This window comes from Melanaphis sacchari, unplaced genomic scaffold (assembly GCF_002803265.2).
Source record: "Melanaphis sacchari strain LSU unplaced genomic scaffold, SCAv2.0 Contig116_pilon_pilon, whole genome shotgun sequence".
Lineage (NCBI taxonomy): Eukaryota > Metazoa > Arthropoda > Insecta > Hemiptera > Aphididae > Melanaphis > Melanaphis sacchari.
Window position 1 is genome coordinate 458,448 of NW_020270453.1, and position 13,030 is coordinate 471,477.

Genomic DNA, 13,030 nt, shown 5'->3' on the forward strand with positions numbered 1-13,030 from the left:
AAATTATATGTGTGTATGTTTGCTATTTCAAAAAATGGTGACATGACATAATTCTTAAAATATTTTAACTTTTTTTGTGCTATAATTATAAGCAATTTAAAATGTATTTAATTTTTATTTTAAAATGATCATAATTTTCTTTGTAAACAATTTTGAAAATGTAATAAATGGTTTCTCATAGTTTGATATTTTTTGTAAGTTGGATTGAAAACCAAATTTTGATGACATTGGATATTCTATAAGTAATTAAGATTTATTTTTAACAATTTTTTTTCATATTTAATAAATAATTACTATAGAAAATGTCTAAATTGCTTACTTTTTATAGTATACGTAATTTAATTTATAAAACACTGACAATTATTAGACTACTGTTAGGCATTTTAAATTTTACTGACAATTATTAGACTACTGTTAGGCATTTTAAATTTTCTAATGCTTTTTATTGTTTCTATAAATATTGATAAAAAATGTACTTAAATCTAAAAACAATATTTAAATCAGCACTCGGTACCAAGAATTATTTTTAGAACCCTCGCCCTCTTTACTAAATACTTTTATACTTATAAGAAAACTACATAAGATTAGGGGTGAGGGGTTTGCAAGATTTATCTATTTTTGCTCTTTTAACACTATCGACAGTATGTAAAAAAAATTCTAAGGGAGATTTATTGACAACAGGGAGAGAGCTGTTTTTGAATAATTTTATGTATATTGATAAAAGCAGTAGTAATAAGTATTATTTATTATACATTTTATGCGACTTGCCGGGTTGAACTCAGAATTTATTATATTATATAATATAGTAATTTAAAGTATTAAATAAATATGTGAAAATGTTAAGAGGTTAGGAAAAAAATAATTAATATATTTTAAGGTGCTCATCACCATAGAACGTTTAAGTAATATAACTCAAACTTTATAGGATGAACGAAAAATGTTGATAAATAGTAAGTACTTACTTATAAAATACTATTAATATTTATAAATCAAATTTGTTCGATTGCACAAAAAATAAGTTGCCTTTAAATAACTGCCAATGAAAAACAATTAGGTACGTGGCAGTGGTGAAGTTACCTATGATACAAAGAGTCATTGTCTACCATTTTTTCAAACTGATTGTCACGTATGAATTTACTCAATTTTTGTTTTATAATCGTATTAAAATATTATAATGTTTTTTAAAAAAATGTATTGTATTTTATTATAGATATATACTATGGTTTATAACAATTATAACAATTTTACATTAAATGTGTTTTATTGCATTTTTAAGGTAATTTTTACAAATATTACATTAATTTTGAGTATTTAAACTCTTTTTTGTTTATTTTAAGCTTTTTTTAGTATGTATTTGAATAGATAATCCAAATTACTCCAGTCTATTGATATTAAAAAAGTAATATAATTAATTGTCAACTCAAGTTTAAATATATTTATTTAATTTACTTCTTAAAATAATTTTTTACCTTTTTTAAGTGAAATATAAATAATGAATAAATAATAATAATTTTAAAATTATATTTTTCCACTCATTTTAGTATATTTTTAAGTTTATTTTTTTTAGAGTTTTTAGGTCATTTTGCATTTTTTTTAGTGCATTTTTAGGTTATAAAAACCCTAGCTCTACATATAATTGTTCAGGATATCTGTTATTCTAAAAAAACATGATTACGTTTTACAATTTCACATGTTCAATAACTTGCATATTTGTTTAAATATGTCTCACAAAAAATTGGTTCCGCTGTCTATTAAAGTTGCATTAGAAATCCATTCAAAACATTCAATAAAAGTCTTTACTACGGTTTGTATATCAGTAGTTATTTTAATTGAAAGATAATCCAAATTTGTATTAAAGATCTTATGAAATATTTTTTTTTCTTTTTTTAAGTATTTTGGATTGACTATTAAAATATTTAAAAATGTCTCTTTGTCGTAAACTATAAACAACTGTGAATATTAAAATATAATAAATATGTAGCAAAAAAACACACCATTATATATATTTAAGATATACCTACATAATATAAGTACCTAATCAAACTCAAACATTATATTATTATACTATATAATAAGTAGTAAATATATACTATTGCGATGGATCTTAGGTTTCCTTGAAATCCACAAATACTGGCCATACATAGTTTATTATGGATTTACTTTTCCGAAGATTTTTTAAGAAAATTTAATTAATAAATATAAATTAAATTGTAGTTTAGATTTATAGCAGAGGGATGCATTGATTTTACAATGTGTTGATTTCTTGTGTATGTAAATATACACAATGCCCAAATAGTCGAATAAATGCTTTAATTTTCAACTTTGAGGATAGTTTGGATTAAAAATTAAAACAAATTTGAATATGATTATTTTTTATACACAATAAAATTTTCAAAATATTTCAACTTTAGAGTTCATCCAGGGGCCGTCATTTGGACCATTAAATGGTTTCTGAACAAGTTGAATCCAATTATGAACCTGTATTAAAGGGTCTATTAAGACTTACTTATTTAAAGAGTTCAAATTATTAGCAATTATAAAAAAAATATTGTTTTTAATCAAATTTTAAGTTAAAACACAAAATTTTTTTGGAGAATTTTATCATTTATTATAATATCAACATTACTTTTTAACTTTTGAAACATAATTAATTACAATTCTTAAGTATAAAAAATATAAAACAACTAACTTAAAATATAATTCAAAGTGCATGTCTATTAGAAGAAAAATAACTCAATTACAATTAAATTCTCAAACAAAATATCAAACTTTTAATATCTATAAATTTATAAAAAATATAACCATTAAAAAGTGAATACTTCCATAAAAACATTCATAATAATTAGGTTATAGAATAATAATTAAATTAATCAATTAAGTTATTTGTAGGATAAAAACTGATTTAAAAAAAAATAATAAGTTAATAAAATAAAATTGTAACACTTGAATAAAAAAAAAAAAAAAATTAACATTTTTATGGAATATAAAATAATACTTAATACATAATAATAAGATGTATTGATAAACATATATTAACTTTAAATAATTAACAAATGTACTAAATAATATCAACAAATATTGAGAGCATAAAAAAAATCTTGAATTTGATTTCTGAAATTGAACCATAATAATTTAAAAGGTTTAAAATAAAAATTAACAATTTACTATGATAATTAAATATTGATAAATAAGTATTAACTATTAAGTTATATTTTATAAATATAAGGATTGAGTATTATTAATTTCTATGAAGAGATAATAATAGTTATAAGCAGAGGTATATACGCGGGTATACGACGTATCCCCGGATCTCTATTTTTGAATTTATTCGTGTACCTACTTTAAAAAAAAATCGTTTATCATGGGTATACGCCAATTGAAAATGCATGCATTATGGGTATACGCATGCTTCTAGTTTATCATCAGCCATAATTAATATCACAGTATAAAATAAATAATTACAATAATATACAAATATTATTTTATTATGTACACTATTATACTATCGAAAAATAGCCTCAACCTCGTATTAAATTCAGAATTCGGAAACTGCCGAGTGTGTACTGTACTGTATAGTGTAAATATTAAATATTAGCATCAATATTAAGAAAGTTGAAAATGTATGCGTCCATAGCAGATTTTCCACTGAATTTTATGCTGTCAAAATACTACTCACTTTAAAATAAAATCTACCTGTTTATCATTAAAATCGCAACTTTGGTTTAACAAAAAATAATTCACAACTATGCAAATAATTTTTGGATAAAGTAAATACATTTATAAACTATAAAAAAAAAATAACCAAAATCAAATTTCAAAAGTGTGCCAGTTAAAAGTTATTTACGTTTATAATGAATTATAAATAATGAATGTGTTTAAAATAAAAGATAAAGCTTATTAAACATTACCACCATAAGTGTTGAGACATTTCGAGAGGTAAGTTACCTCATTTCGAGCTTAGCGAGAAAATTTTTTAAGGTATATCTATATTCAACTATTTTTAGGTGCGTATACCCATAAATTTATTAACTATTACACCACTAATTATAAGTTAAAATACATTCAAGACAAAACACAAAATGGAAAAATTACATTGAGGACAAATCACGCGCTGAGCGCGTTACAGTATTTTGTTCGTTGAAGATGGATCACGCGTAAAGCGCGTGATGAGTGATGACTTTTTGGACTCCGATATTAAATTCAATTTTTATCCTACACTTTTCATATTTTCTCCAATCGATAGTACCGATAGTGCATCAACTATCGACATCGAAAATTAAAATACATAAATGTTGGCTCCACGTAAAGCACTGTTTTTAATTTGTTTTTAAATTATGACAACAATAGCATATTTCGCCTACAAAAATGTCTATTGGCTACTAATATTTTTTTTCAAAAATTTTGGATATTTCTCTGGAAATAGTAAATAAATAAATACATATAATATAACATGGAATTAGTTTACTCATAGACATAATATATGTATAAATGTATTTATGGAATAATACTTTAATGGTACACTACGGTGTGTACTTCAAAGATAAACATAATTTTCAACAGAAAGTTCTTAAACTCTATAAATAGTATTGAATATTTATGATTTTAATGCTGAAATTTACCATTTATATTAGATATTAAACGAAGACTATATAATATCATTATAACGAATTATTATTTTTGCTACTTTTTAGTTATTTCCAATCGATTCAATGCGAAGATTAGTCGTCGTTTTCGATTCTCTTTTAGGTACAGTAAAATATGCGATATACCATTATGAATTGATCAATCATTTTAAATACATCATACAAACATAACATTTATATTATGCTGATCGATTTTTTTTTCGTTAAAAAAATATATTTTAATAAAATAATTATATGAATAGATTAGTTTATTGTTCATTAATTATTTTAAAATAATAAATAATTTCTGATTTTTAAATAGATTTTTTATTTTTCAAAATCAGTTGAATATCAACAAAGAAATAAATGTTTAAAAAAAGTTAAAAACAGCCCGTCCATTAAATAAAACACCCGCCAAAATCCTTAGACCATAACAATAATATTGAAATCGTGCGTTATGCACGTGATTCGTCACGAGTGTGTTAATAAAATAATATTAATATTTTATTTATTAATATATAATTTAATTTAATAAATATTAAGTAATGTTATTAATTATACCATGGAATTGGGCTTAAAGTCTTAGCTTTTGTTTTATTGTATCTTGTAACAACACACTTGAGCCATCCAGCTACAATTTTTTCAAATTCAAAATCTGTATTTATCTGCGGAGAATAACATTCTTGCACAACTTCTATAATTGTAAAACACATACAAGAAATTTAAATAAAACAATTTGATAATTAGTAAAAATCTGCTTCACTTTTTAATATCATAATCAAACATTTATCACTAATTTTAGTCGATTTTCCTTTTCCTCTACCAGTCCATGTACATTTAACTGCATATTCATCAGTGATTAATCTTGACAAAGCACGTACTACATGATTTTTAAAAGAATGACCACCAATTGTTTTAATATAAATTTCCTATTAATAATAAGTAAATTAAATTAGAAAATTCTAAACTAAAATATTTTATGTCGTAATTAAAATACTCAACTAGTTTAGGTCTAAAATCAAATTTATTCAACAATATACATTCTTCTATACATTTTAATTCATCTGAACTGTTTATGGGAAACTTATTTGGGAACTGTACATCTGCATATTTATTCAATTGTAGTAATTCCATTTTATCAAAAAGTGTTTTTAAACCTTCTAAGTTCGACAATAAGCCACTTAACATGAATTTTATATTTATTCCATTATTATAAATTGCATTTAATATATTTTTTATATCCAAATCTACACACAAAAAAAAAAATCATTAAACGTAATGTTACTAACACTAAATATAATAAGATGTATTAATTAAACTTCAAAAAATAAGACAGATTTTAGAGTTTAAAGAAAAAACTATATTTACCAGTTAGAGTAATGGGATTATTATCAATCTGAATGTCGGTTGACTTTGGAGTATTCATCATTAATGGCTCTTGGATGGTAGTCATACCATCATCATAAGACATATTTATATTCTACAGTTAACAATAATACAAAAATAATGTAAATAAATAAATTAAAATAAAATAATATCATCAAAATTTATAAATTATATAATTGTTTTAAAATTGTATATAGTCCATTAAGGAGATTTGATTCACAGTGTTAAAGAATAAAATATATATATATATATATATATATATGTGATTTTGTAAGCCTGTGCGTATATATGCCATTAATTGGGTGCTTAGTGTGTGTGATAACTAGCATAAAAGAAATATTAAATTATTCCTATTCATGCAATCTCATATTAATAACAATTTCTTCCGGAAAGTATTATTAATTTTAACTTTAAATTTTTACCAAATGTTTATATTATCGGTTTTGATTTACCATAAGATTTTCAAAATATTTCGACAATTTTTAAACTATTTAGAGACACAAGAAATTTTCAAATGTAGTTTTATGAATATTGGTAAAAAAATATTTGCAACGTAGAAATGATTGAAAATTATTAAATACAAAACTCCTCGTAAGTTGTTAGTTTCTCAATTAAAAAATATCAAGTAAATAGTTATAATATTTTTATCAGCATTAAAAATTAAAATGTTGATAAAATTCAAAAACATCTTGTAAACAGTACAAAATTTGTCAGAAATTGTGCTTATTGCAATTAACCCGTCATTGGTGACAATTAATTTATGACACACCGTTGTTAACGTGTAAGCGTTTGTGCGCACTTATTATAAAATATTTTTAATAGAAATATATTTGTATCAATATTTGTATATTAAATAAATTTGTTTTATAATTAAGTGTATTGAAAAATTAACTGACATAAAATGTTCTTAAAAAAAATTATCATTATTTTAATTTATGTTTGCACTATTATTATGGATTTTATTATGAATCAGGTACATTATCCGATATGAAATTAGGATCAGTATCAGAACTATCACTGCTATTAATTTCAAAGTGTTCCTGAAATTCATTCAATGAAATACTCTTAGTATATTTAGTATAATTTACCTAGTGGTTTTAAAAATGGTAAAGTTTGAGCGAAATGTTCTCAGTATTACCAACGATAGATTAATGAAATTCAACAATACATAAGTTGTTACAATTTTTTATAAGTATTTAAGATACAAAATTTTATAAAGATCTTTAAAATTACCTACCCAATAAAATATAATATTACTATACATATCATTTTATAAATTATTTTGTAATTCAACACGTGCAGCACGATATTGACATTTGCAAGAATATGTTTAGGTACATGACCAATATTATACAAAAAGTATATTGCATATCATCATCGTAAGCGGCCGCTGTTTTTGAAAACAGTGATCATAACACCACCCTGTACGCATTAAAGACAGTAAAACACCAAGTCAAAACAAATTTATCTCTTACACAGTCACACCCGTGTAAACGTGTCAAGTTTATAAATATCAAAATAATAATTGTTGATATGGAAATAATATTGAGAATAAAAATTATTTAATTTAATTTTATAATTCGTATTTGTGATACTTGCCGCATTTTACACAAATAAAAACCCAAATCGCAAAGTTGTGACATTATATTAGCTGAAAAAATTATGATTTTGTTTTAAATTCTGAGCGGAACGAAGATGTATTGGTTTTTGTGTATGTGTACACGCGATAAGTAGTCAATAAAATGCTTTGATTATCATTTAGATAACTAAATTTTAGAAGGTGATTTTGAATAGAAAATTGGATCTAATTGATACTTTCAATTAATCAGATTATAAAAATTGTATTTTTACTTTTTTTTTATATAACTGAGAATAAAAACAAAATTAAAATAAAACGTAAATGTCTACACAAATCCAAAAATCGAAAACGAATTATCGTACTTAAAATTTACATCAAAAATTTCAACTAAAAATATAACTATAAATGTTTTCAAAATATTTTAACTACCTACTTTTAATCTTATAATAAGCAGAGGCGGCTTGAACATGTGTTAAATTTTAATAAATGTAGGATGGATGGTCAGGTGGTCATTATTAATAATATTGAAATTTTTTGAAATAGCTATAACTTATTATTTATCTTGAGATATTTTTTTATTTTGTAACAACTACTAATAACAAGACGTAAAGAGATGCTGGTCTAAATACAGTTACTGTCATTAGATTGTCATTTTATAATTCTATCATTATAAGCAATAATTTTGTTCTAATGTTACAAATATATGGATCAACATTGTATGACTAAGAGTAGAGACTATAATATAATATTTAATATTTAATAGTGTTACCTATGATAAAGATGAAACGTAGGTACTTATTTAATTATACAAGTTTGAAGTTGTTAAACTATGATACTTTTGAAGTTTTCACTTCACTTTCTTAAAGTAGGTGTATTTACTTTACCCAGTTGAAAAGTCGAATAATTAAAATACAAAATATAATTCAATATAATACCATTTCATTTGGGTAAAGATCCAATATGCGACCTACAAATATTACTCGATCTACCGATAAGATTCGATCTTATCATCCGATAAAAAACTCTTTTACAAATTATTAAAAATGAAATAAAAACGGGAACGACAATTTATAGTGACCAATGAAGAGCGTACTCAACATTAAATCAACATGGATATATTCATCAAATAGTTAACCATTCAGAATTTTTTATTTAGGAGCACACACTCAACAAATTGAAGGCTTATGGAGAATTATAAAATTCAAATATAATATTAAAAAGAATGGGGCGTCTCCTTTACTAGATAAACAACTCCAAGAAGAGTGGTGGAGATTGTGTCAAAATCCAAAAACCATTTTTGATAACTTTTTGACCGATATGAAAAATACGTTTTATAACAATATAAACTGAAATAATACAGTTATAAACGACACTGAGAAGTGGAATAAAAAAAGGTTATTTAAAATTATTTGTATTTTACATTTATGACGTAGTCGCGTATTGGACCTTAAATCAGTGTGTAGATCGCATATTGGACCGTTACCTTCATTTATACATTGGTAAATAATAGATATAAGAAAGAAAAAGCATAAAATAAATAAAATTATAAGATGTTTATATCAATATATTATCATAATAGACATCGAAAAAATACATCTATTTGGAAATGAGTAAAATCCATATATTTTTAGATATCTGCTCGATATAGAAATTCAACAGTCACACAATCGCTAGTACACTACACACTTTTATAATTAAATATGAAATACACATAAACATATTGTTTTTGTTGTTGATAATCATAATCATAAAATATTATGCTATTTTTGTCAGTGTTTACCGAGTAGTGACAAATCCTTAGTAAACAGTTACAGATCACCACCATAGTTGAACGGCGAATATATCTACATCCAGTTTTCATGGGACATATTATAATAATAGTTCATTATACTTTTTTTGAATAGTGCAGTTTTAATATTTAATATATTATATATAATATCTTAGTGTATAATTTATTATAAGTAAATAATATATAATACATTATAATATTAAAGCACTTACAACTCGGCCAAACTGATTTTTTATTCGATAAAATATCTTAAATATTAAATTTGTGCAATGGTGGGTGGGTGGGTGGATAGATGGTATATTTTAGGCTTGCCCTGATCAAATAAAATTGTCAAACCACCGCTGATTATAAGGATGAGCAATTTCAAGTTTTATAATTTTTTTTTTCTAAAAATGTCAGTAAAAAATTATCCACCAAGTCAAAATACTTGAAATATTTAGTTTTGATATGCATTTGAAATTATAATTTGAAAGAAATTCGTAAAAAATTGCTAACTATCTTGCAGTTGGAAATTTATAAAAAAAATTTCGTTTAATACGTTACTTTATAATTTAAAACTATATTTACAATATTTAAACAATTACTTTTTATTGATATTTTAAGTTTAAATTTGGACGAAATTACATGGGTATTTAAATGATAAATGACAATATTAATTATATTTATATAATTTAAAAATATTATTAGTAGAAACTAGAAACTTCTATTATAAATACGTAAAATCTATTTTTACTGCTTTACGATATTTGCAGAAAGATGTAAAATTTTGGATTATTTAAGTTAATATAAATATTATATACTATTATAATAATTAAATACTAATATAATAAATAAAATATTTTCGTAGCCTAATGTAGCTTAATTCTAGTTATTTCAATTAAAACTATCAATTTAATATCGTTTAGCAGGTATGTAAAATTTTGTTTAATAATGAATTAAGAGCTATAATCATTAACATTTTCAAAAAATTTAATACTAGAATTCATAAAAAAAAAATATCAGTTACCTCTACTGGTTGACTTGAAGAATATGCATTGTTTCGAATACCAACATTTTTAGTTTTTGTTAAGTTGATCTTTTTATTATCAATCATTTTCTTTAAAATGGATTTAGTTTTTGTTGAAGAAGATTCAACTATTATAAATAGTTCATGCCAAGCTCTTACATAATCATCTTAAAAAAAATTAAAGTTCTGTTTAGATAGGAGAATCCTAAATACTAATTCAATTTACAAAATAAATTTGATTCAAATATTTATTAGACAGGTATTATATAAATATAATATTAGCCTTAACCTAATCTAAAGTCTTACCGTATGGTTTATTGACAATTATTTTGACTCGACAGATTAACCAGGATGAATCTGGAGGGCTGGCTCTTATTATATCTTCGCTAGTTATGTTTGGATTAGGAGGCCATAGACAATAAGTTCCATTTTCATTTACATCATTTTTTTCTATTAACCAATTCATAGGTATTATACCATATTCATAGGATCTTGTGAAATAAGCCACTACCCAAGAAATCTAAAAAATGTATAATCAATATCATGATTATATAAATAACAGTGTAAAGCCAGCTAATTTTACTTAAGAAATATATTTTATTAATTTCATTTACTGTACTTTAGTATAATAGTTTATTTAAGGAAGTTTTCAATGAAATTTATTGTATTTAGTTTAATTTGTTAAACTTTATTATTTTTATTATTATTTATCATAAAAAATAATCAACAATTTAAAGGTTGTCCTTTTAGGTACCTAATAAATAAAAATATATTTAAAAAAAATAAAAATATATAAATGTATGATAGAAGTAGTTAACAATTTTTTAACCTAGTAAAACCAATAGTAAAAACAATGAACAAACAAAATTCTAATGTATGTATGTATTAGATAAGTACTGTAATTCACCTATTCTAATGGAACATTAATGTATAATTTCCCACAAGGCACAAGTTCATAAATTTAATACATAAATAATAAGTGCCAGTAAACGACATTGAATATTTTTAGTTTTAATCACATATTTTGATAGTGTAAATTCATTAGGATCCGAGTCCTAATTATTCAAGTAATTTTGATAAAAAAAACTTTTACTATGCATATGGACTATATTATGTAGATCGTATATACTCTACTCACCTTTTGAATATCAGTCATTTTAATGGTTTATGTAGTATTGTAGTTCGATTGAAATGAATTACAGATAAATGGACTTGGAAAACTCTTTGATTGTTTCATCAAAGGCTTCGTGTTGATACGGTCGTATATATTATGTAACGCGTCAAGACAGCGCGCAACCGCGAATGCGTGAACTGAACAGTGAACAATGAAGTATGAACATTATACTGTTACGCACATTACAAACAAATAACAATACAAACTCGTGGGTCTAATAATGTTTTTATGTACAAGGAGAGGGTACATGTACCGCGCTATACCGTAGTATAACGACAATTTTCCTTATTATTGCAAACAATTATTATTTATAGATTTTGTTGACCGATATTGTATAATATTAAACCAGTTCGCAGTTATAATTATTAATTATCGATATTATTAACGTCAAAATGGTTCTATTTTAATAATTATTGAAACACAAAACGCTAAAATCATATTTGTTTAAATTTAAAATACCTATTTAATATCTTGACGAAAATATGGTATGGCTCTCGTAATAGTTGTAATTCAAATTTATTCACTGATGTTCTGAAAAATAGTCAAAAACTTGATAAGAAAGGTAATATTTTAAAAACAATGTACAATCGATGTACAAAAAAAGGGTGGCAAACATTTCACTCCATATGTAAAAACAATAATTTTCGTACGTATAAAGATATGTAACAGTGGTTTAAATTTGTGCGATATCATAGAATTTGTTTAGTATTAGGTATTTCAAATAAAGGTTACACAAGCCGAGGTATTTACAAAAAGATCAAAATCAACCAAAGTCGACTAGTATAACTTTTGTTGAGACGTAGCACTAACTGATTTTTAAAACCGTATAAAAATGGGAGGTTCTAGCATAGGCGCAACTAGGGAGGATAAGTCATTAAGTCCCCCAGTTTTTCTGTCATGTAATTTATTAATTAATTTTGTGCAAATTTAGTTGATAACTTATTAACAATATTCAATCATTCAGAAAATTTCATTGACCCAATGAGACACAAACTATAGAAAATCTTTGGAGACACGTCAAAATAAATACATTAAAAACGCGGAACGACTAACATATTACATAGAACTTCAAGAAGAATGGTGGCGCTCGTTATAAAAACCAACCAAAGACCTGTTTGGATCATTCGAATTAGAAATTCATATACCTACATAACTACACTACTTCCACATGAAAAAAAGTGACAAAGTAGAAATACAGCATTATTATGGTAAGATAATTTACATTTGTAGATAGCAGATACTATACTAAAGTACTAAACCTACATAAAATGACGGTAGATAAAATATTTATGATAGGTAGATAGCATACTAAAGACTAAACCATCAAACGTGCAGTTGATTGAACAAGTATCTTCGTTTCCATTACATTTTAATTATTTACTCTACTGTTGTGATCCAGTTGTGGAGCACGGTTGACGAAAGTCGATTCAAAATAAGTTAACACGTTGATTGATTAACTATTATTGTATGTTTA

The 13,030-nt window shown here is 24.0% G+C and overlaps 1 protein-coding gene across 1 annotated transcript; it reads right to left on the reverse strand.

Annotated features, from left to right (window-relative positions):
- Positions 1-3,079: 3,079 nt before the first annotated feature.
- Positions 3,080-11,688, reverse strand: LOC112603978. Its single transcript, XM_025352822.1, has 8 exons — positions 11,521-11,688; positions 10,689-10,902; positions 10,383-10,549; positions 5,991-6,102; positions 5,625-5,869; positions 5,386-5,551; positions 5,184-5,316; positions 3,080-3,111 (listed from the first exon to the last, which is right to left on the reverse strand). Coding segments are annotated over exons 1-8 (1,056 nt in total). The 5' UTR covers positions 11,539-11,688; the 3' UTR covers positions 3,080-3,110.
- Positions 11,689-13,030: the final 1,342 nt, after the last annotated feature.